Source organism: Poeciliopsis prolifica, unplaced genomic scaffold (genome assembly GCF_027474105.1).
Source record: "Poeciliopsis prolifica strain line A6 unplaced genomic scaffold, Auburn_PproV2 SCAFFOLD004, whole genome shotgun sequence".
Lineage (NCBI taxonomy): Eukaryota > Metazoa > Chordata > Actinopteri > Cyprinodontiformes > Poeciliidae > Poeciliopsis > Poeciliopsis prolifica.
In genome coordinates this window covers 16,214,913-16,241,616 of record NW_026562379.1, presented here as the reverse complement: position 1 = coordinate 16,241,616, position 26,704 = coordinate 16,214,913, and the positions used below count along the sequence as shown (strand labels likewise).

Below are 26,704 nucleotides of genomic sequence, written 5' to 3'. Positions count from 1 at the left end.
CTTAAACTAAATTGTGCTTTAAAATGTTTGCAGCAATTTAGTACTTAGGGCCTTATTAAGAAAAAAAGTACATTTAGAAAAGTCATAATATTGCAAGAATAAAATAATTTGAAATAAAATGAGAATGAATCACTATATTGTTGGAATAGTATTCTTTTAATGTTATGACTTTATTCTTGTAACTTTACCATTTTATAATTTTCTTAGCATGGCTTTAATACTCTGCTGTAATTTGGAGAAGATTTTTAGCCAAGTTTTATTTTAGCAAGAAACAAGAAATTTATGAAAGGACAATAAAAAATGAACTCAATCAAGACGGAACTGAAGATAAATTGAGAGAACAAACAGAAAACAGTAATTTAGACTAATTTGTTATTACCAGGCTTTTAGGGAAAGTTCAATGTTTGCTTAATATTTCTAAATCTTGATAGCAAAAAGCAACTTTAGATCTACTTTCAATAATTTTTGTTACATTTTCTGACTGATAAAGTCCAGAAAATTCTCTGAATAGTTTTTAAAAAACAGATATTTTAGGTTTTCGCACTGTCGGGATGAGAAAAGTCGGTCAGAATTAATAATGCAAGGCTGCGTTGGTCTGTGCAGGCATGTTTGTGATGGTGGGAGTCACTTGCATTAAAAAGTCATCGCTGTGGAAACCCTAATGGTGCTGTGAAAGCAGCCTCTTCACTGCCACCAGTCTGTGTGTGTGTGTGCGCGCGCGCGTGCGTGTGTGTGTGTGCCTGCGTGTTTGGAAGGAAAGATCGGCGTACATTAGTGCATATTAACACCTTGAATAAAATGTTTACTTCTCATAATATTGTGTATTTTACAGTAAAACTTCAGATTGGTTTATGTTGTTTGTTAGACGGTTCTAACAAAGTTCAGCTTCTATGCGTCACAAATCTGGAACAAACTTCCAGAAAACTGCACATATGCAGAAACACTGAGTTCCAACATGGTTAGAGTTTTCTTTGATTCATAAAAACTGGAACATTGATCAACATATCTGATGTCAACTTGCTAAATGATTTTGATGATGACTTTTGTCAAAAATAAATATTTATTGAATGTTTCATAATTGGTGACTTCATGATGTTTTCATGATGTTAATTAATTAATTCAACAGATAATTCAGGCCTGTAACATGTAACTCCTGAGAATTAATATGGAGCTTTCTGAACAAACAAATGAAAAATATTTTCATAATTTCATTTTTTTAATCAAGCGTCAATATGCTTTTTGTTTTGATTTTATAAATAGCATAATATATCTCAAAATATCCAGGGGATTATAAAAATATAAATTAAAAGTTTTCTAAACTAAGATTTTACCACAAATTGTCAATAAATTTCACATACTGGAATTTTCTTTTACTTTTTCACAACAATTGAGTCATTCTTGGCATTTAATAAACTGTTACACTGAATAAAAGGTATCTCAATGTATTGTTTTAGTTTAGACCGCAATATTTTAAAAGTCCAACTTGTTACAATTTATTTAAATAAACTTAACTTGTCAGATATGTTTAGTACACATCTTCATAAGTGCAGAACAGATCAGTTATCATGAACAAGTTACAAAGACAAAAGGTAGAATCTGAACTGTTCGGTAAAGAAAAGCTTCAACACGTCTCACCTGACCTGCAGGAGAACAAAGAGCTTCTTTGAAAGAGTTTCTCTAAATAAAAACCTGAGTTTCCCTGTGACTGATCTAAACACTGAAGGCTTTGTCTTCTCATTATATCGACAATCACTCCACTTCAAAAACAGGTTCAGTCAGAGCAAAAAAAAGACCCTGATGTGACTGAAACCTGACTTCTTGTTTCATGTCCAATTACAGCAGTCATTTAATTTTCTGCTGTAAAAATAGTTTGCATGTAGAGTTAAAATGATGGATGGAAGAGAAGGATTTTATTGAGCCTCTCAGATGCACTTCAAGGATAATTTTAACCACTGTGAGAAAAAAAACTTTCAAATGTAAAGTTTTAAAGCTGCAGCATGTAACTTTCATAAAAACTCAAGTTTTTATATATTTGTTAAAACTGTTTTGAAAGTTTGCTATGAGACACATAATCTTGAACTATTATTGCCTCTCAACAAAAACAACCAATCAGAGATAATCAGAGGAGGGTCTTAGTGCTGTCAATCAAGTTCTTGTACTTGCTGGTAAAATGTGCCAAATAAGAAAAAACAACTTGCTATTACAGAAAAACTGTTTATTCGCCATTATTGGGGGCTACGCTAACTGCGGTAGCATTCATAATAGGTTCTATGCCAAATGGAGGGTGATTGACAGAGCTAAGACCTGCCTCCTGTCTCTGATTGGTTGTTTCTAGTTAGCACTTTCAATAAATCAACAAAATATCTTTGTATAAAAATATAGAAATATATTTTGCTTTTACACAAAATATTTGTATAAAAGCAGCTTTCTGGCTGTTTAAAGGATGCATGAATTAAATAAAACGATAAAGAAAGCATGTTTGTTTCTTACCGATTTGGTGTGCTCAGGGCGGGGGGCGATCACCGGCGGGGGCTCGGCCTCATCTTCGTCTTCATCCTCGGACACAGTTGCTATGGCGGGCGTCTCCGACACCACCTTGGAGCTCTGCGTGATGTCACAGGGGAGGAATGGGCGGAGTCTCAGTGACTTTACGGTGACATGAGCGATCATGGACACCAGGCCCATCATTGCTTCCTGCTGTCACTGCGGCTTCCTCTGCTGCCACTTAATCTCATCACACTGCCATTCTCCTGCCTATCTTCAGCTTAACTTCCCTCCTCTGCTTGTTGCTCGACTCAACCTGCCCTTCCGTCTGTCAACCTTCCTCATGGCGGGCGGCGTCTTAAAGCCCGGGTCAGGTCGGGCTCCTGGAGCCGCGCTCTGTTCTCTCCCGGTGTCTGTGTGGTACTCAGAGGCTCGGCCCGTGGCCAAGCTGCAGGCGGGCAAATGGCGGAAGGAGGAAAAGATGCTGATTCACAATGCAGGGAGGAAGAGAGCATCTCAACGAGCGCCTCCCTCTCTTTCTGTTTGAGGGCATCCGTCAGACAATGTTTACAACTTGGATAAAAAGATGGTGTCTATTTGAGCGCAATCTTTCAACCAATCAGAAAAATGTCAGAGGAATAGCTGTTTGATTATGCAGAAACAACAAAACGTTTAACCTAAACACAACTAACTATTAAAAACTAGACCAAAAATACTTGGCAAGAGTCTTTCCAAGAATGTTTGGATCTAATTACACTTGAAGTAAGACTAAACTAACTTACAAGTTATTTTTAGCAACTTGTTTTATGTCAACAACTTTTAGTCAGTTCTAGTTGCACTGAAAGGTTTTTTCACTTACTTATATCAGAAAAATGACTTTTATTATAAGTTAAATAATCTCTCAGTGGAACTGAAACTTTTTCATGAATGCTTAAAACATTATGGACTTAAAACATAAAACTTGTGAGTCACACTTGAGATCAGAAATAAATAAATAAAAATACTTGGTAAGACTTTTACAAGACATTAGAAGAAAACCCCCAAAGCTCACACTTAGGGAAATGTAGCAAATTTTGAAGGAGAAATTATGATTATCTAAGGCTTTTTAAGATCTTTACAAAATATATACCAAGATTACATAAGTGAAATATATACTTCTATCAAAATAGTAGAGAATAATTAACAGAGATCATTTATTCAAGTTTTAAAGCTTGTGATTTATTCTTATAGCAGAATTATTCTTACCGTTACAATGGAGGAATTGAAGGCGTCTGCAGTTTTATCTGCAGGGAGATAAAGAAAAAAATTTTTTCTCAGGGTTCAGGAGACGCACATCAGATGGTCTGAAGGTTAATGGTTGGTGTAAAGCAAAAACATTTTAATCTGATGATTAATCCTGTTTCTTTTTATGCGATGACAAAGTTTCTCCAAGTCTTAAATACATTTTTGACTCCCTTTCTGTGAATGAAATAAAGCGTTGCGTTTTCATACCTGTGAAACTCATGTATTTCTGGCTGTTGGCTGTTTCCTTCGAGTCGTAGAACTTTAAGACGTCGAGGACGGCCTGAGGATTCTTCTTCTGCTCCAGTTTGGTGATGTTGGATGTCTGGAGCAGCCGGGCCCATTGCTCTGGCATGCCCTGCAAAACACACACACACACACACACAGTCCTGTTTTAATCACTTGTGGGGACTTCACATTATCTTCCATTAATTTCTACAACCTAATCCTTACCATAATCCTAACCCTAACCATCACAAACCTAACCACTAACCCAAAAACAACAATTTTCTTCACAGGGACCAAGAAAATGTCCCCATAACATTGTAGTTTCCAGACTTTCTGAAGTTTTTTTTTTTAAGTTTCTTTCAGACAAATTCCTGACCATGTTCTGAGAAATCTCTCTTAATTTGGTCACTTTCATGAGCCCCACTTCCTGGAAACATGTTAATCAGGTGGAGACTCTTTTCTTCAGCTATGAGTCTTCCTTTGTTCAACACTTGTCTAAAATTAGGGGTTTTTTTAAGCTGTCATAATCAGACTGGAGTGAAAATACCTCAAAGTAAAAATAAAAAACAGTCTGCAGATGAAAATAAGAGATGGACTTATTGAATAAGTGCTGTCCAACCCAGGAAGGAAGTATAACACAGCAGTCTTGTTGTATTTGTACTTTGGTTAAGCAACTGGGTCACATCTCCTTGTTTTCCTGCTCTTTCTCTTGCTCTCTTCTGTCAGAATCAGTCCATCACAAAGCCGCTCAGTTTCTGCTCCATCACTCCATCCCTCCTCTGACCTTCCCTTCATTTTCCACCCATGCTTTGCTAATCGCCGCTGCCTGTTTAGCAGACAGTGAGGACTTTTTGCTTGCACGTATATCACTGAACTGTGACCCAGAATGCAAACAAGGAAACAATAATCATGCACTCACAGAGAAGATGGGAGATTTTTTTAGTTTTGCACACAGCGTTGTACTCGCAGATAAAAGAGCTTGGTCAAGCGGATCAAGTGACTCAGCTCAACAGGATGGCCTTTGTCTGATGGGACTATTATAAAAAAAACTTTTATTCGGTGTGTCTACTAACATCAAGCTCACAAGCAAACACACAAATATTCACACAGCAATGAACAACAGGCAATAATTAGAGCGGCATTCAGTGGGGAATATTAAGAGACTTACAGTAAACTCCCCAGTAACAGCATCGAAACCGACGTGGATGGTGTGCTCAAAGTCTGACGGCAGAGAAATCTCAGGACGTTCCTTCTTCTTATAGGCTGACAAAAAAGAAAAGAGAGAACAAGGACAGTTTAAGGATATTTTAATTTCAGCAGGATTACCCGGTCGCTTTCTTCTGGCGTAAACTGAGATGGATTTGTGGCAAACTGGACCTCAAAAGGCCAAGATGCCATCAGGTTATCAAATCAGCTGTAATAGAAATCTCTCATGGGACAAATCTTTGTGGTAAGTGAATGAATAAGAAGGAGGAGGAGGAAAAAAAGAATGTAAAAATATATAAAAAGCAGTTTGTGAGAGAATTACAACGAGAGAGACGTCATATGTTGTAATTTATTCCTGAGGGGAATCAGAAATCCATATCCTCATGGGATGACAAACAATGCAAGGACCACCAGTCGGCTGCAAGGCATCATGGGTAATCTATGTCTGGATGTGGACATGTGGCGTGAATTAGTCTAAAAAAAGAAATACATAAGAGGGGTTTGTTCCAGGCAGACTTTACCTAAAATATCAAAATCACATTTAACTGTAACTAGTGGGTAAAAAGCTGTTTAAATCATAAGTTATTTATAAAAATTACTCAATAATATTCGGTGAATAGTAAGACTGGCGGGCCACCAGGTTGAACATTGATTGTTTCATTAATTCAGTTTTTTATTTACCCTTTTTTTAAAGACTTTATAGTTGATGTTTAGACATTGTTAATAATGTTTAAATATTTTCAAAATTGATATTTTCAAATTTCCTGTAAACTTTAAACATCTCTTAACTCAAAACACAGTGGATGTTCTAGAGCCGCAGTCACCAGGATTAACGAGTCACAAATATTAACGGTTATCTCCAGGAGACTGTCTTAGAAAAGCAGAGGTTTTTAGTGTTCAGTCAGAGGCTTCTTCAAATTTGCTGCAACACAGACTGCTACCGGAGAACTTTTCTGCTCATAGTCATCAACATCTACAATAACTCTTTGGAGAATTTTTTATTTAATTTCGCTTTGGGCTCAATTAAATATTTTTGAACTGAATTAGAATGTGACTGTATTTATACAAGTCTGGATCACAGACCGCTACAGTTTATAACGTTACACAAAAAGGAAAACACTTAAAATGCCACCCTACAAACCAATAATGTACTGAAAAAGCAACAGACTGAAATTTTACAACCTCAAGCATCTGAAACAGTTTTCATCCGGATCTCTCTGCACATGCAGAGGTGTGCACGGCTCGTTTGGCATCCATGTTTTTGCTTCACGCCTTCATTGCTCAGTTATGTGGAAGAGGAAGAGGATCAGGAGACTCCGCTTCTTCTGCAGCAGCGCTCTCTTTAGTCGTTATTTAACAGGATACTTACCTCAACTTGAGTTTGATGCTAAACTATTATTTTCTACTCTGACAATACAAATAGTAAGAGGAAGTTATCATCCTTTTCTATCATCATTTGATTGGGTTCATGCACAGCTGAACCACTGACACGTGTTCTTATGAAGGCTGACAGGCAAGCAGCTGATTTGTAATTGCTAAGCTTAAATTGCCTTTCGGCAAATAAAACAGCAGTAGCTATGAAAACAACATGGATTCAAGTAGAGGTCGAAAATATTACAAAAAGCAACAATTCACATTTATGGAAAGTCAAGAGCAGTTGAGAAAGTTCCTGTCCCATAACGATCTAAAGTCGTTTAGATTTTAAAATCTGAAAACTGCTTTTTAGCTAACGGTTATTTTAGTAATGAAGTATTCGACAATTAACATTCTGCAGATTTCTCATTTAATCACTTAGGACTTTTTATGCAACATCAAAAATAAATAAAAAATGCAAATAAACAAATAAGTATTCCTATTTTTAAAAAAGAAAGTAAACATTTTATTCCAACACAGCAGTTCTTTAGTGAAAGCTTGATCATTTGTAGCAATTTATACATCTTCAGCTAAAATAACATTTCTAATAGTATAGGGATAGCCTGTTAATTATTTTATTAACTGATTGATGATTAGACAGCAAAAAATGCTTAATAGGATTTTTTCCTCTACAAACAAGGTTTCTAATCTTTAATTGAAAATGTATATTTTGTGCGTACAGTTTAGCTTTATTAATACTAGTGTGTTTTTGAGTCTATGTGCTCCAGCTGAGAATGAAACAATTACTAAATTAGTTTGTAATTATTCTAATAATTGATTAATCATTATTAATCCCATTAATTGTTTCTTTTTCCTAATGCTTTTTGTAATTACTTGGTCTGATTTCATTTTTAACTAAATTGAACCTATAGGTGAGATTGAGAAAAGCAAAAACATTATTTTTAAGAAGACTTATTTTCATGTATGGTTAGATTTATTATTAAATAAAACAAATCTGTTTACTGCTTAATGAAAGGTGTGTGTGTGTGTGTGTGTGTGTGTGTGTGTGTGTGTGCGTGTGTGTGTGTGTGCGTGCGTAAGTACGTGAGTCAGAACTGCAGCTGAGCAACACCTGCTGAGATCAAAGTTAAGTCTTCATGTCGGCTTTAATAAGGATTAACAAAACGCGTTGATAATCTTCATCTGGTCTGGAGAAAAAAAAAACCCATTGACGCTTATCATCGACTGAGTTACTCAGAACGTTTCAATGATTTGAGTGGCGAGGAGGAACCACACATCTTCCTCCTTTACAGGAAGCGTGTGATTTAACACCAACTGTAAAGCATTTGAGCCGCTTTTAGTTGTGTCCACTGTCTTTTGCTCTTTAAGTCAAATGAATTTTGCGAGTTTTAGATTTTGAGTCTAAACATGAGTTTGTGAAAGATAACTGGACAGTAGTAAGTTGTGCTAACTTTTTAGTTGAGTTGAACAAACTGGAGTTTTTAGATTAGCACTTAAAAGAAACTGAAAGAAGAAAAAGACAGGAGTGGGAATTATTTCCCAAAATGCTTAGCGGCATGTTTTTGTATCCTGAGATGGGAGTGTGTTACATTGATCTGACTCTTTTGTTATTAAGGCAAATGTTTATTTTAATATTCTGTTCACACTAAATGTTTCTGAGCTGAATTCATTGAGATGTTTAATAAAATTCATGATCAAATCAGAAATTTTTTTCATGCAATTTAAAACAAGAATGGAAACTATTCTATAAGTAAAATAAGTAGTTATTTTAACTTGGGGTTAAGAGTTAACCTAATAGAGAAAGGTGTGTTTTAACTAGTAGTTTTTTCTTGGATAATGTGAAATTATTTGGTTTAAATTGCAGCATTAAGTTAAAACTCACAATTCAAGATTAATGAACATAAAAAACAAAGTTTAGACAATTTGTCTCATGTTATTAAATCTACTTAATGAACTTTAATTTCTGAGTCAAAAACAAAACAATTTTCTTGTTGACTTAATTGACATTTTCAAGGCAGCAGGTGGATTTTCATTTTCAAGTTAAACCACCTTCAAATGTTTTACAGTGTAACTGAAGTCCATGCTTTAAATGGTGCATAAAATGCAAATTTTATGAAATCGTGGCTTCGTCTAAAAAAATAATCCACATATGCAAGTGAGGAAAATCAGGACTATAGCATCTTTTTTTAAACAGGAGTTTTATAAATAGACAGCGGAAGCAAAGAGAAGGAGCAGAGTTTAACCAAACTGCAGAGCGTTTGACACAATAAGGCCAGACAGATGTACTCTGTCCTACTCTGCTCTAATGCGATGATGGAAGCAGCAAAAAGTAGAAAAACATGAATTACAAAAGTTTAGTGCATGTCTTCTGCGTACTGGTCGACTCTGTTTGATAATAAGAATAAAAATTATAGTTTTAAATCTGAGAATCAATGATATGACCGATAGAAAAAAAAACTACATTTCCGCCCAAGAACTCTGAAATTTTTTGAGTAATTTCGGAAATTTTTGAGAGGAAACAAGTACATTTATGAGCTTGAAAAGTCAAACATTTGCTAAATAAAAAGGGGAAATTTTGAGATTAATTTCAGAAAATTTCTAGAAAAAGCAAGAACATTCTTGACCCTGAAAAGTAAAAAATGTCTTACAAAAAAATCTAACATTTTTGAAAAACAAAGATATTTCTGGGCTTGAAAAGTAAAAAAAATGCTAGAAAAATAATCAATAATTTTGAGAATAATTTCAAAAATTTTCTAGAAGAAACGAGTATATTTCTGATTTACAAGATAAAAGACAGAAAATTTTAATATAAAATGTATCCTGTGGTTAATTTATTGTGATTTAATTTGGTTTACTGCCACATTAAATCAATGTAAAGACAATCAATATTTATTTTTAAGACCGTAGGTTATGGCATCCTATGGTCTGCCATAACCGGCCCCTTGAGGACGTTTGTGATCTTGTTGTGGCCCAAAATGAAAATGAGTGGAGAGTACTCACTCTTATCGCTCCCGGTGAGGATGAATCGGATGGAGCGGTCTTTCTTCTTCTTGTCCTCCGGGTTGGGCGGCAGCGGCTTGGAGCCGTGGTTCAGGGGCGTGGGGTCCTTGTTGCAGGAGCCGATCATGGTGCTGGTGTTCCTCATGGGAGGAGCTGGAGGCTTGTCCTCGACCTCCCCATTATCAGACATCTTTAGATAGGCTGCAGCTGGCCGCTCCTGCACAGAAACGGACCAATCACAGGGAAGAAGCTGTCAGAGACGAAACACCAAAATAAGTAAATTTTCACCCAATTATTAGGATTCAGCCACAACTTTGTTAACTTTGATATTAGCTGCACTGAACTGCATTGTTGCTAAATAATCTCATTTATTTGGCAGCAAAAAAATCTGCCAAATGAAAAATACCAACAATTCTAGCTCTTAGTTAAAGGGGGCAAACAAGTTAGAATAGGTATATCAGCTGCATAAAATATATTTAGTATATTTTTTAAAATAAATCCATCCTCACATAAGATTTCACTTTTTGTACTCATTTCAGAATCAGCTGTTTAAGCAAATAACCAGCTGCTGCCCAGGGCCCCCCAACACTTTAGACACATGAAAATGGCAGCTAACAGATGCACAACTCTACAACAGTACTTCTTTGAAAAGCATTAGTAGAGCCTCCTGCAAAACCAACAAGAGTGCAACAAGTGGTTTCTGGATGTTAAGTCAACAACAAAAACACTGGAATTCTCCAGCAGCCATTGTACAGCGCACACAGGGTTAAACCAGCTGACCAAACATGCTGGGTCGCTAGGTGACGGGCAGCGCCATAATCAGGAGGTTTTTGAAACGGCTCGTTTTCCAGAGATCAACTTATTTCCAGAAAATGGCTGGAAAACGGAAATACAAAAACATTACGAAAATAAACGCATACATTTATACAGGTAATGTGTCAATTTATGAAATAAACAACCACATGTGAAATGCATTGCTTAAAAGTTACTGTATGTCAAAATCATTTACCGTTATTGTTTTTCTTATGCGATTTCTGGGCTGCAGCGCTCCGTAAGAGAATTTAAACAGTTCCAGTGATTTATCATATGGTGAAACTCGCATCCGATTGGTGGGCCTCTACAGGAAGTCCTCTGCAGACCAATCAGAGCAGCGTTCGCCCCGCCCACTAAGTTTGAAGTACGTCGAATGTCAAAATTACAATCAAATATTTCCAAATAGTTGGGTATGGAGAGATTTTGTGATCTGCTATAAATAAATAAGAAAGTAAGTAAATTAGATTATTTTACTATAAAAGCTGGAATAATCTGTAGCAATATCCTGTCTGTAAAAAGAGTGAGGAAATGTGTTTCTTTGGATTTCCGACGTCAATGCTTTAGTTAATGGAACAAAATTTCCTTCCGAGGGAAAATCTTCTAAAATAAAATGAAATAAAAGGACAGTTTCCATTTGCTCAGAGCGTCAGTTTGATCTACAAACACCAAGCTGACTAAATCACAGTGTGTGTTTTTTCTGTTAACATGCGTGTACTGACTCAGAGCTTAATGAGTCTCGGTCGAAAGATAACACCACATTTATCCACTTTGATGTGTAAGGGTAACCTGCAGTTTGCACACACAGCTGAGAGGCAAATAAAAAAAAAAGCCAACGTAATGACGGGTTCTGCCACACACAGAAATACACAATCAAACACTAAAGCTAGGAGCTAACCTCTTATAAATGCTCCAGTGAACACAGAGAGTCACGAGGAGATGTATGTAGGTCAGAGCTACACGAGCAAATCAACAAACAGAGGAAAACATGACATTTACAGAAAACAAAATGAAAAAGAAAGAGGTTCTCCAGGTGTTTTCAACTCTTTGTACAGGAAAGCTGCTTAATATTTCTGTCCTTCCACCTGAAGGTATAAACGGAAACGGCTCCCGATGGACCAAATCTGTCAAAGCCAACTAAATAACTCACTTTGACTAAAATAGAAAATACTATTAGAAGAGACTGAATTAACTCTGAACAGAGACTGGACGTTGAGCTTGAATTATGAAACGTTTCTTCTAAAGTTTGCAGCATCAGACTAAACTCCTCTCATGCAGCTGTGTTTTGTACAGCTGGTAGTCTGCTTACAGGGTCTTGATTGCACTGCACCATTTTAAATGTAATTGTTAAAAAATGCTAATTTCAACATTTCACAACGGTGTGTTATTGGGAGACACTATTTACAAAACTTAAAAACCAACTATAGTCTTAAAATAGGCAAACACAATGAATCCAACAACAAGAGCAGAATGAGCATCTTACATTGTTGGCTTAAATAATTTTTTGGGTTTATGTTTAACTTTCTTACTGTGATGCTAATCCGGGGGAGTGTTGGTAGTTGTGCTTTACCTGTTTGCTTTTTTCCTGCAATGCTAGGAGACGGGCAGCGCCATAATCTAATCGGGAGGTTTTTGAAACGGCTCATTTTCCAGACACTATAAAACATCAACTTATTTCCAGAAAACGGCTGGAAATAAGTAGCCAAACTCCGTTAAGTGGTTGTTTTTTACTTGTCATATTAGATTCATTATGATGCATGGAGGGCTAGGGTGCTTCACCCCTAAATTTTCTGCCACAACACGCAAACATCCCCATTCAAGTTTTACACGACGTCGCTCAGGATTTGTCGCGCGCTTGCGCATTGTGAAGAAAAGAGGAGATTAACTCACGCAGGCCGAGACGTGAAATTCACGGGATCGGTTTTGGTGATCGGCAACAAGAGACAGTGATCGGCGATCAACGATCGTACACTTTTTCACGGAAATCGGCAGATTTTGATGGGTGGCCGATTGATCGGCACACCTCAACCCAATATCTAATGAAGAAACCTGCATCTGAAATACAACAAAAAAAATAATACTCATCAGCATCAACAGGCTTCTAGATCTTACCTTATTTAAGTGTAGAGCTCAGTTTTTAACCCCAACAATAAAAGCAAGCAACAAATTAAGAAGTTTTTCAGTAGGAAAAGAAAAACGCTGAACCTCCTCAGAGCCTCAGTCCAGGAGTGAGACTGAAACCATGTGGACCTTTAACCCGTCCTGCCTCCTGCAGACGGTGACATCAGCTTGGTGTCAGAAGGTGAGTCACACGTGGAAGCAGTAAAAGTCCACAAACGCATCCAACCATCCCAGAACCATTTGGGTCTTTTAATCCGGCACCACAACCCCAGAGGGGGAACGTCACCTGCACACGAAGGGCAGTAAGCACTTAGAGGGGGTGTGAGAGAGAGTGTTTGTAGCCATCTCGCATACAAACAGTCGCTGTTTAGAAGGAAGTGAGGGAGTCTTTATTGTCTGCTTTACACACAGAGGGAGACAGCAGATGTCTCAAATTTCAAACACTCCTGCCAGTTTCAACAGAACCCGTTTCCAAACAATCCCATACTGTCTGCTACACAACACACACACACACACACACACACACACACACACACACACACACACACACACACACACACACACACACACACACACACACACACACACACACACACACACACACCACTGAATACAAGGTCACATCTATTGATCTGAAAGGATTCCCCAACCTGCAGCAGAGATCCCGTCTTATTAAAAATCCTAATAATTTGATCTTATTTCTAAGACAGACGCTACAGACATGTTTCAACTTTGATTCTAAAGAAATTAGAAGATATTTAACAAAATACTTCTGTTTAAATCTATTCATAATCACAGATGCGATCGGTATTGATGGGAAAAAGGAACCTGGGAGGAAGTATTCAATAATTTGCTTATTTTTCCGTAGAAGAACAGTCTGAATATTTTCAGAATAAAGATGCATTATGAGCAGAAAAGAGTCATCAGTCTTTTTGATGAGGAAAACGAGTTTCGATAAGCTTGGCGAGTTTGTTTCTTAAACACAGATAGCGGTTCACACAACTCTATCAAATTTCAAGCTAATTTCGTTATTTTCAAAACCGATATTAAAGTATAACTTAATAAGATGCTCAACATTCCTGATTTTAATTATTGGCTGTATTTTGTGTTCCCGTAAAATTACTACGTCTTTCTTCTTATGTTCTTTCTTCTTATGTTCCAACATAATTCTGGTAATATTATGACTTTATTCTTGTATTATTATAACTTTGTTCTGGTAATATTCCAACTTTAATCTTTTTCAAATATTTTCTAATATCATGACTTTATTCTCCTATTTATTTTTTCCTTATTCTGAGTCAAATATTGTGTTGTAGAAAAGTAAGCCTCACTGCAACGTATATATTCTAACTGACCAAATATGACTTTACTCAAGTCACTCAAACTTTGCACAAATTCATGAAAAAGAAGACATTTAAATTTTCTCAGCTTTTGTTTCCAACAAAGCAGGAAACAAATGCGTTAGCTTGAGAAAAATGTTTTAGCTTTCTGCATCTTGCCACTAAGCTATTAAGGTCATATTATCATTAAACGCAAAGAGAGGGAAAAGGAAGCAGCACAAAACTTTTCAACCTGCTCAGGTGATGAAATCATCTCAAGTTTAAGATTAAAAAGCAACAAATCTAAAGCAAAAAAACATTTTCTGACAGTCTAAACGTGGTGAGTAAAAGCTTTGATTTGCTCAGGAAAATGACAGATTCCTCCTGCAGAAACACACACACACACGCACGCGCACACACACACCCCCACACACACACACACACACACACACACACACACACAGAAACACGGCATGTGTTAGTGATGAGGAGGCACCACAGTTAGATGATATCCTGCGTTAGATCAGGATCCCTGCAGAGATGATTACAGAGACTCTCTGAGCTGTCAAATCTGACCAATTCTGAGTTACAAAGGTGATCTGGGCGGGAAAACCCATTAATCCCAATTCATCCCTCTTCAGATGACCTAATCTGGACTCCGAGGAGTCAGACTCAGAACTAATACATTATGCTGTGGGGATCATTTATTACGTGAATCCCCCAGATTTATACAGTTGAGTCGCACAAAGCAGCACATAATTTTAGCAATGGAACAATTGGCCATGCAAGTGAAAGGAAAAAAAGAAAAACAGAAAGGATGAAAAAAGAGAGAAAAAAAAAAGAAAACAGTAAGAAAGAAAAGAAAAATGAGAAAAGAAGATAAACGCTAAAATGTTTTAAATGGAAGCATGTCCATATATCAGAACGGCCCAGTCAAAGTCAAGCCCTAAACTCAGAGATGAGAATCTGAAGGGTTCAGCTGCTTGGTCATTTAAAGGAGAGAGAGACATCATCCCCAAAAAACATGATTCAACGAGACTGATCGCAAAAATTTTTACATTTCTTAGCGCTTAATATTCAAAAGAAGCTGGCGTTTGCTCTGTAGCCCCATTTATTTTGCTTGGTGCTGATTGGCTGAAATCCCAAGAGGATGTTGGTTGATGTTAGCTTCTGTGGTAAAGCTAAGAAGGTTTCCACTGTGCACATTAATGCACATAAAGGAACTGTCAAAAATAAGCAGCTGAAATGTTGCCAAGTGTTGAGTTTCTAGTGAAAATATCCAAATACATTTGGAATAAGACAAAACTAACAAGTAACTTTTAAGCTTCATGTTGAGCTTTTAAAGTCAATATTTCTTGAATATTGATAAAAAAAAATGGTATGGCAGATTTTCTCACTCATAACATGGTTATAAGTGAAAAGTCCTCCAGTTTTTAATCAATATTAAAAAAATTATTTGCTTAATCAGCCTTTTAGCGACTCACTGGCGGCTTTCGCCTGTAACAGACAAAAAATCCAGGATCTACATATTTTTACTTACCTTCATGGTTTAGGTTTCATTCAGATAACAAGAAATGTCTTGGTTTTTACACAGTCAATTTTTGTTAGCAGCTGAAACGTTTGCATTGAAGTAATAAAAACCTCATTTTTGAACTCCAGACTTTTAGGAAAGCTGCGCTGGCAGACCCAGCAGGGGGTCTGGTTCCCTCACAGCCAAAGGGAGCAATGCACCTCCTGGCAACCGGATCCAGCAGAGCCGCTAGCTGGTGCTGACAGACTCGATTTGTCAGGTGACATAAATACAAGCCATAAACAGAACATAGACTAAGAGGGAATAGTTGAGGACAAATGGAGGTTTAATGCAGCTTTCTTTCTGAACAGATAAAGCAACAAAAATAGAAACTACTGAAGCAGGAGACCGAACCATCTCCCTGCATCTCATTTCATCCAGTGACTGAAGCCCTGATGACAGAACGAGAAATGAAACCGTCTCGTTTGTCTGCAGACTCAAACCCGAGGGCGCAGACTTCAAACGTATATTTTAACATAATTTACAGACCACATTTGAAAGCATGCATAAGCATACATCCACTGAGAAACAAGTCCGTTCCTATGTTGGTGCAGTTCCTCTAGGAAGCTACTTCATCATTTTATCCTAACAATAAAAATATTGCATACAACAAATATCAGCAAAAGCTTGAGAGGTTTAAGCCAGAAAGTTTCCGTAAGTCAAATTCTGGACATTTTAAGACCTTTTTAATGACACCTTAAAAAAAAAAAAAAGAACTGTAAATATAGAGGATGCTTGGCAGTTCCTGCTGTATTATAATTAAGCAGAAATTTAAACTAAAACAGGCAAAATTTCTGGAGTTTCTCACCCTGAATATTGGCTCTCTACAGTTTTAACCCATCTTAACCCCATCACACACGATAGATGCAAAACAGACGCTAGCTAGTTAGCAAAGGCGTATTAGCAGCTAGTTAGCGGTAGCCTTAACTGCCTCAAGTAACAGAACACAATGATGATGTCTGCCTGTGACTTAAATTTTTGCCTGAAAGAAAAACTCTGCAGGAGAAAATCCAAACTCCAGGCCTGATTGACATATTTAAGGCCAACTTGCCTTTTGTTTTATGAATTTATGACACAAAATGTAAATTCATAGAACTAAATCTAAGCAAATTTTGTTTTATGAATTTACAACATTGTTAGGGCTTTAATATTAGATCCTTGTGTGTCACCCATCATCCATGAGATGCAAAACAAGATGGCTCTGTATACTAGCAGCTAGTTAGCGCTAGCTGCAACCGCATTGAGTCACAGAATGCAGAGAAGATGTCTCAAATTTTTGCCCGACAGAAAGTGCCATGAGAAAAAAATAAATAAAAACAGAAACTACGAATATAACACTAATAGTCCAGCCAGAAAAAAATATAAAACCTTTGATTAACACATTTAAGGCTGAACTTTTTTACTGGGCATCAATTCATGAATTGAAAGCATGCATAAGCATACATCGACTGAAATATGAGTTGGAAAATGTTAATATTTTGTTGTTGTCGTGTCCCATCTGTTGGGTTTCACCCCAGGTGGCGATGATTTTGTCACTCACTGTGTGTCGAGTTCATGACAGATGGACAAAAAGCTAGCTAGCTAGCAAGGGTATATAAGGGGCATATAAGTTAGCAGTAGCCACAACCGCCTCATGACAGAATGCAGTAAAGATGTTCAAGTACGACTCAAATTTACAGAAAAGTCCCTACATGACAAATTTTAAAACCTGTAGTTAAGATATGTAAGGTAAACTTACATTTAGTTTCATGAATTTAAGACATTTTAAGGACTTAATATCAGATACATGAATTGAAAGTAGGCATAAGCACACATGCTCTGAAAAATAAGTAAATTTCTATATTTTGTTGCCATCGTGAAACCCCATTTCTTGGGTTTCACCCCAAGTGGTGATGATTTTGTTGCTATCATGGGAGACGTCTTGTGTCCAGTACGTCTCCCATGATAAATGCAAACAACGCTAGCTAGCTACAACGTTATTTTAGCAGCTAGTTAGCAGTGGCCACAACTGTCTCAAGTCACAGAACGCAATGAAGATGTTTAAGTGTGGCTCAAATCTGACAGAAAAGTCTATGACTAAATTTAAGACCCATAATTAACATATATAAGGCAGACTTACATTTTGTTTTATGAATTTAAGTCATTATAGGACATTACTTTTTAAGGATGCACTTAAAAAGTCTTTATCCTGTGAATAAACAAATCTGGCATAGGGCAGCAGTGGATGAAGAGTTCAGTCACACTCATAAAAGTATATAAGCCGAAATAATCACCTTCAGTCACTCGTCGCTGTGTTGCCGCTTCAGAAACTCACTTGACCTCATAAAATGAATTAATCCACAGTTTGAATCCAATCCCAGACGAAGCATAAGTGATAAAACTTTGTGAGCCGTTTTCACAGCTGATCCACCCAGCCAACACATGCAGAACTTTAATTAGTTAACGACCACATCAGAAAAAAGCTGTTCGGGGGGCAAAAATAGAACGTCTTTTGTCATGTGGCAAAAGTGTGTGAGTGTTTGTGTGGGAGGGAGAGAAACAGGAAGGCAGATGGTGATTTTGAAGGGGAGGACATGGCCAAACATCAGACAAAAAATACACAAAAAAGAAAGAGAGAACAGGAAAGTGTGAGGAGAGAGGGATGGTGTTGAGAGGAAGGTGGGATGAGGAAAGTGACAGAAACTAAATTAAAACAAAATTAATTTAAATATAGGTAGAGAAGAGAGAAAGGAAAGAGAGGCTGCGTGATTGAGGAACAGACTGTGTGATGGTGGGGGGCATGTCCACACACACACACACACATATATCTTTGTTCCCACAGCATGACAAATACAAACGCTCCACACTTCAATAGTTCAGGCGTTTGGTGTAATGCTACAGCTCAGGTACAGACAAAGGGGAATCTGTTAGATGTCTGTTTCACTCTAATTTTAAACCTCAGTCAGCCGTGTTCCTGCTTCGCTCGAAGTCGTGTCAGATTTCTTCTGGGGGTTTTTGTTTTCTGTTTTGGTTACAGTTGAGAGGTTTCAGACCAATATAGTTGTAAAATTACCCAAAGATGAGCTGAATCAGAATGCAGTTTCAGCAGCCACACCAAAACCTTGTTTCCAAACAATATATTACTTCAATTGAACCTGCCTGACAACATGAAGTAAACATAAATGTCTCAAAAAAGCAACATTTCAAGGCCTTAGGGTGTTTTCACACTTGATAGTCCTGCAAAATTCCAACATTTGCTACATTTTCAGGTGCACTGTCAATTGAACAAAACTTTTTGAAAAAGCTGTTCCCCTCCTTGTCTGTGGAGGAGCGGCACCAAGAACCACTGAAGGAAACAACATAAAAACCTCTGCAGACAATAACAATTACATTTTCTGAAGCTCCCTTCTTCAGAAAATGTAAACAACATTGAAGTGGCGTCAGATTTTAGCGTTTGCAGGATTTCATCTTTTACCTTTGGCTAAAGAGCACGAATAATCCTCCCGCTAGCGCTGGACTCACATTTGTTTCTGTTACTTTTACCCAGAATGCCCTGCAATGTACTCCAATCCCTGCTTTTCTGCTTTTGCATTCAAATGGCACCAGAATTCACTTCAAACAAATGGACACAGAGAGTTGTAGGTGGACCAGTGTTTGTTTGTTTTTTTAGCTTGGATGCAAAATATAAAGAATTTAAGCAAAACTACCATTTCACTAATGTTCTCAAGAATTGCTGATAATTTGGAAAGGAACATAAAATGTTGAGTCAAGCAGATCAGAACATCTTAAATTATTCCAACTTAAATCAATTCTTGCTACTCCAACCTGCTAACTCAGATTAATGGTGCTGGGATGGATGCCAGGAATCGGAGAGCATTCAGAGCTCTTGGCAGTGATTAAGGATGTGATTTTTCCAATGTTCACCCAAGACGACAACCAACGATGGACAAAAGCGACGGGATGTTAAATACTGAGTGATGGAGCGATGATTCAAGCTTCTGTGCACATCAAACCATCATTTGCAAAATGTGACTGAGGTGAAAAAAATGGTTTTGATGACAAAAAGTTTAAAAATAATATATAATTAGTGACATTACAAGAGTTTTATGATTTAGCATCAAGCAGTTGTCTGAAATTCAATCTGAATAATCCATATTATAATTCTGCCTAAATTGGCGGGATTGGTGCAGCCACACAAAGATCGGATTTCACTTTGCAAACTCGTAAGATAATGCAAACAATGTGATTATTATCTGCAGCTTTGTGTGTGTAACACATTGATTATATGGGTTATTGTAGGAGATGGAGCCTATCCCAAAACCACACCCCAAACCCCCCCTCCCACACACACACACACACACACACACACAGATCCTGCTCCATACAGCCATCTGTACAGCCCCGCCTCAGCTTATCGCCTTCAGGGGACAACTGCAGCCACAGCGTGCGCCCATTCCAAGGAATCTGTGTAGATTATTAAAAAGAGGAAAATCAATTTGGTTCACTGAGATGATTTAGAGGATCTCCTCTTGCTCAGCGTAGTTGTTTGATCATTTCAGTCAATGATTCAGAGCCGGCTGCTGCTCGGGATGGAAAGCAGGTTGTTCATAAATCACAGCCAGATGAATCCTCCCAGCATCGTCATGACTGCATTGGAGCCGGCTGGCAGCACTGCTGCATGTAAATGTATGCGCTGGTTGTCAGCGTCGCAAATAATCTGAGAGAGAAGCAAAAGCCGTTTTAATTGCTCATATAGCTAAGTCACTTTCCCATGCTGGATATTTTAGTTTAACAGTAACAATAAATAAAGCTACCTTTAAAAATTCATCACACAAGTGATGAATCTACAGTAGACTTAAACTTCAATAAAATAAATCTGTTGTGTGTGTTGTTTTTGTCTCCTGCAAACTTTGCTTTAATTCTACTTCTTTTCTCAGAAAGAGAAAATAAGTTTCCAGCCTGCAGATTTATAAAAATCGTTGAGACAAATAAAATGGAGTTTGATTAAAGTAGACTATGTCTGAGCCTCAATTTTATTAATATAAGTTTTATGACATGATTACATTTTAATTAATCCAAACAAAGATGTAGAAAAATATTAATAAAAAAGAACTTGCATTAATAGGAGACGGTTTGAGTATGTTTTGTTTAGCTTGTGTGAAGCACAAATACAAAAACCTCAAGAGTGCTTTCTGAATCATGTTGTCTCCGTCTGCGAATCAAAAACCAATCAAACCGCAAACTGAGCCATGAAACATTCAGGTTCTGAAGGCCTTTTGTTACAAATAAAAAAAAACTAATAACTTGGTTCAGAAAATGAGATTGTCTACAGAACCATGTTCAGCTCAGACGGAAATAGTTTCATCATAAAAAAATTCAAAAGGGCAAGAGGATGATTTGAAACAACAAAGGAAAACAAACAAAAAGATAAAATGTGAAATAAAGGTCACTAAGCAGCAGCAACATATTGATCTGTAAAAGATAAACGCAACAACACTGATACACAACAAAATCCAATAAGGCTACAACACACACTGACATACAGCTCTGCGTAATCAATACAGACGCGGACTACCAGGTCACATTAAGACCCCCACCTGTACCAGGTCTGGACATCCTGTAAGTCTACTCAAGTAGCAAAACAGACAAAGAGCCGTCTGACTGATGAGTGTTCAAGTTTCTGAGGTTTTAACATGTCCGCTTGCTGAATTAGAAAAGACATTATATGAGTTGTTTAAGACCTATGAATGAAAGCAGTTCCTAGAAATGAACTACAAGAACTCAAGAAAATATGGGACGCTTGTGATGAGGAGCTGGAGCTACCATCTGACTGAAATAGAAGATGGGATTAAACCGACATTGAAACTGCTTCATAATCCAGGGATTTAGGGCGCATTCACATCAGACCTGTTTAGGTCTGCTTTAAACCAACTCCAGTCCATTTGTCTAGAAATCCGGTTTGTTTGGGGAGGTGTGAATGCGTAATCGAACCATGATGTGGACTAAGAAAGCGAACCCTGATCCACCTAAAAACTCTGGTCTCGGATTGGTTGAAGTGAATTTTAGTGCGGTTCGAATACAAATGTGAACGCCAAACGGGCCGGAGAACGCTCCAAAAGCAGGAACTGGACTATAGCACAGAGCATTCTGGGTAACACAAGCAAAACAAAAGCGCAGGTCTAACAGGAGAAATGGCTCTTGGACTTTTACCAAAGACAAAAAGAAATCCTGCAATCGCTAAAATCTGATGCTACTCCGTTTTTGTTTACATTTTGAAAGTTGCATTCAATGTTTTCTTCAGTTGTTCTGGGTGCAGCGCCCCCAGCTGGCGAGGAGGGGAACAGGTTCCTCAAATGGTTTTCAGTGTGAATGTGAATCATACCAGATCAATATGTAACAAATGTTGCAATTTTGGTCATCTATCAAATCGATGATAGATGACCTCGTAAGCCTCATAGTTTACGAGGCTATGAGGTGTGAAAACACCCTTCAACTACATAAAAATACACACAGATCAAACAAATAAATAAAGAAAGAAAAGAAAATATGATTTTTTTAAACCACTTATTTTTTATCTATGAATTTATGTAAGAAATAATTTTATCATACACATTGTTTGCTAATTTTTTGTAAAAAATTGCTTATTTGCAGATTTTTTCATACTTCATATCTAAAATATTTGAAAGAGAATTTTATTTGGTGAAGCTGAAATAATTAGGGACAACGCTACTTGACTCGCTGCTGGCTGGCATTTCCCAAGCAGCCAATCGAGAAGCACTTTTCATTTTCATTGGTGCCAATTGGTTGAACCCCGGTGGTGCTAAGGTGGCTTCATAGGTGTCAACCATTTGTAACCACCTGCAAATACCAGAGGGTCACCTGTAAAAAGGAGGCACTCAAAAATGATACACCAACTCAAATCTGGACATCATGGTGGAAAATTAGAAAAGTGAGGCGAGAATAGCGACGTTTGTTGCATTCCCATGGTGCAATGCGGTGCTTTAAGCGGCAGACCCAGCGTCCGATGAATTTATGAGTTTAAGAACTCTTCAACCAGAAATGAAATCAATAACATAGATGTAAACTGCAGCTGATGTGCCGTCATGGCTGAGAGGAACACACAGAGAGCAATCAGAAAGCATAATGTGAGTCATAAACATAATGGATGATTTATAAAGTTTATGGGACGCAGGCACTTAGAGGCTACGATTGATTTACCACGTTTAGTGTTCCTGTGCTAAAAGGGAAGAAAGGTTTTTACAGTCTGGTCAATGAATACCTGCATGAGTCCAACCATTATTATCATTCTCAAGAGTTTTACCACCACGTTATTATTGGAGAACATGTAGAAGAACTTTCAAGGTAGTCAACTCCTCCTACTGGAGCAAAAGATGAGAAAAGAAGTTGTAAAAAAGACACAAGCATCAGTCTGTTTAATCTGGGAGGAAGCTAAAAACTGAAAAGAAGAATGAAGCAGGAATCTGACCATTGTTAATGGTCCGACAGAGACGGACTGTGAAAAGAAGGCAGAGACAAAAAAGGGTCCAAAAGAGGAGAAAAGCATAATGGAGACAGAGTGGAGCAGCAACAGCGAGAGACAGGAGGAAGAAATGAGAGAGAGACGGGGGGAAAGGCGAGGAAAGGGGTAAGTGGGGCTCAGAGGAAGATAAAAGCACAAAGCAAGCAAAGTAAAAACATAAACTACCACAAATTAGAGCTGCACAATGTGTCAAATCACAACTGACTGCTGTGATGCAATACTTGCTCAGCTGTCGTATTTCCACAGACCAGTGGAAAGTTTGTAGTGCTGTAAAGAAAACCGGATAAAAATTCCCTCATTTTCACACTTTAGTAGCTGCTCAATGGAAACATGCCAATTTAAAAAAAGAAAAGCTGGCATTTTTTGATAAAAAGTCGTAGTGCTAGGATGAGGTAATTTTTCCACCATATCAAATTTATTGCATTTTGTTAACCTGCAATGGAAACACTTTTTTTCACATCACATGAGTCACATGACCAACAGCAGGATGTTACTGCTGGCAAAATCGACATAGATGACGACAGGAAGTGGTAGGAGGATGATGGCGTGGCATGTTTTTAATGACTTATCGTATTAACAAAATTATTCTTAGTTGTATTTCTAATTTAACTGAAATACCTCAATTGAGAAATTGAGTTTTCTCAACATTAGTGGAATTAGTGAAATAAAGTTTTGCGCACATTTCTACTGGAAACGCACCTGCTGACTTGGCAGTCTGGACTGCTCTTCAGCAAGGAAAGCAGCTGTTAGCTGTGCTAAAACTCACAAGATCACATCATCACCTAATTTGCATATTTGGCCATGTGTAAATGTATTCAAAACTACAAATTAACTTCATGAAATAATTTAATAATGAGAATACTTTCCCTGAAGCTATGCTGCATCACACAAGGTGTCGGACATGCTGGTGATATGATGGTACAGCGTTGCCTGCACACTTCAATTATGCAGTAAATAATTATTAGGAAGGGTTTAAGTAATTTTTGAAATGCAATGTTTTATTAAAATTTTATAAAAACAGATAAAGAAAGAAAAAAAAAACATTCTCAAAATATACTGTTTTTTTTTTTTTTAGATTGTTTTCTATCTGAAACAAACATCTCGGTTATATATTTTCATGTAGAGATATATGCATAAAGCTCAAACAAAAATGAAGGAATGAAAGCAGTAAAAACATTTAAAAAATACATGGCAATTCCCCAGTGTGTAGAAACTCTGCTCCATCCCCCGCCAGCCTCCACACACACACACACACACACACACACACACACACACACACACACACACACACACACACACACACACACACACAGGTATGCTGAGGGTCTGGCTTCATCACCGATCCACCAGCTGTCAAACTCCACCCCCCAGCACAGCCATGAATAATGGAGGCAGCAATGCATGCTGGGAAACATCAAGTCAGATAGGCAGAGTTACATTACAGCTCACTTACAGAAAGTGAACAATCTTTTCCCCTCTCTAAAGTCTGGTCGTCCGCTCATGTGCAAGAAGTCAGCTAAACCTGTGCTTCATTCAATGGCTGACTGGGAAATGTAATAAAATAAAACTAATAGTCATCACAAAGCATTGCAACAACATATATGTTTGATAACTAACAAATTATTAGACAAGTTTAAGTATGATTCTACTAGATCTTTTGCAAATTAACATTTTTAAAACACATCTTTGTGTTGATCTTTTAAATTTGTTGCTGAGTTAACAAACAGAAGGTCCTACAGTCTGATTTTATACATGCCACACCCTCAGCGAGCTATGTGGCTGCACAGCCACTGTTGAAAACCAACAAATTGTGATTCACACGGCTTCCAAAACTCTCACCATAAAAAAGGAATATTATTTTGTTTATCTAACTGAAAGGTTTCTGGCCCTTTAAAATGATTTCCGCTTCCAGTAATCTGCAATCTTTAGATAGCTCTGTGTCATGGAAAGGGATATGCACAGAAAGCAGCTGAAACACCAGTCAGTAAATGTTACAGTGATTAAAACAAAAGATGTATGTTTAAGAAAAAGAGTGATTTTTCTGTAACCTTTGAACACACCCAACTAACTGGACCTGCATTAAAGTATATTACGAGCTAAACCATCCAACTGTGATCTTTTCACCCAAACAATTCAAATTGTGCCACTTCCGTAAGTGATACAGAATCCAATAGTTTTCATGTTATAGTTCATTTAGTCCGACTTTCGTCATTAACAGATCTCTGACACCTCTGAGATGTGTCAGAATTCTGCACCAGAAGAAGCCAGATGCTGTAATTGACATGCGTGAACTTCAGTGATCTGTGTCCAATCAGCGCATTTCAACATGACTGTGTGTTAAAGACCTGGCATGTGTCAAAAAACGCCGCGTTGTGATGATGCTTATGCCATGTTGAAATGGACAATGATAAATCACACAGGCTGAATTCAACCACAATGATTTGTTACACTTACTGAACAGCATCAAACTCTTTAGACAGCCATCTTTTACTGCCAAGCCCCCCAGACAGGCTTTAGACTTACATCTATTATCCATTATGCTTCCTTGAGCAGATTAAGTTAGGATGGGCTACAGATAATATGTTCATTACAATTTTTTCACAAAATTATTCTTGGATAATTACAGTTTAGTCTGCTCAGTTCTGCCTATTTTGAGCTTTATTAGTTATAACTTTAAATCCAAATAAGTTGCTACTGGCCACAACCCCCAACTCAATGTTTACACTCGCACAATTATACAAACGTGCATCTTTGAAAAGCATTAGTAGAGCCTCCTGCACAACCAGCAATAATGCAACAAGTGGTTTCTGGATGACAAGTCAACAACAAAACACTTGTCTTTTACAGCAGCCATTATACAGTGCATACAACTGACCAACTGGGCTAGAGCTCAGGTTTCGATGCTAGGTGGCAGCATGGTGATTGCTTTCCAGACACCAAAAAACATTTAACAACTGGGTGTTTTTTAAGCACTTGAGCTGTTTTTAGAAGCAGTAGAGACAAATAAAAGATAAAAAAAACTTAAAATTTTGCATAATAGGTTCCTTTTAAACTTACCTGATAACGTTGAGTCCGAGTCACTCCTCAGCAGACAGGTTCAACCGCAGCCTGCAAAGAAACACAGACACAAGATAAAACATAAATACACTGCCCTTTGAGGTTCAGCTACATCAGTTTGTACATGTATTAAATTGCTCTGATTTCCAGTCTAACAGCAACAGTAAGTTGGTGTCTTGAGTAGGTCAGCAGCTTAGGGAGAAAAGATAATCTACCCAACATCAAACGGTAAAGCAAAATAAACAAACAAAGCCGTGTAAGTGTCGAGCATTTGTGTGTACGGAGCATGTTTAAGAGGGCAACAGAAGGGCAGGAGGCGAGTGGCGGCCCTGCAGCTGTCCACACATTCACACCTTACTGCGAGAAAACACACACAAAGACGGTAACACAGACAGACAGAAGGTTGCTTTAGCAGCTTTAGATTATGGCTTATTAAGGTGTTTTTAAAGTCTAATCACCAATGGCTCACACAATATGCTGCCACCTGTAAGGCTAGCAGTGTTGCTGCTTTTGCTTTGCTATTCAAACTTGGTAAAAGAAAAATAACAACAAAAAAAACCCAACCTGGTTTCTTTTACTTCTCATTTTCTACTGGTTCTAAAAAATAAACAACAAAGAACTGCTTTGGCATGTAAAATGTAACTTAACACTTCTATATTCTCTACAGTTTTGCTGGTTGAAGCGTTGCCTGAACAATTATTCCCTCTGGTTTTGTTTGCTGTATAGATTAAATGA

The 26,704-nt window shown here is 37.5% G+C and overlaps 1 protein-coding gene across 2 annotated transcripts in view; it reads right to left on the bottom strand.

Moving 5' to 3' along the window:
• The window catches only part of pak1 (p21 protein (Cdc42/Rac)-activated kinase 1), a 53,635-nt gene that overhangs the window by 13,940 nt on the left and 12,991 nt on the right, over positions 1-26,704 (bottom strand). For both annotated transcript variants that reach the window (XM_055028413.1, XM_055028414.1), the window contains exons 2-7: positions 25,970-26,020; positions 9,574-9,790; positions 5,162-5,256; positions 3,976-4,123; positions 3,730-3,767; positions 2,491-2,604 (exon numbers count right to left, since the gene is read on the bottom strand). In XM_055028413.1, coding sequence (XP_054884388.1) covers positions 2,491-2,604; positions 3,730-3,767; positions 3,976-4,123; positions 5,162-5,256; positions 9,574-9,763 — 585 coding nt within the window. In that variant the 5' untranslated portion in view covers positions 9,764-9,790; positions 25,970-26,020. The remainder of the gene's footprint in view (positions 1-2,490; positions 2,605-3,729; positions 3,768-3,975; positions 4,124-5,161; positions 5,257-9,573; positions 9,791-25,969; positions 26,021-26,704) is intronic.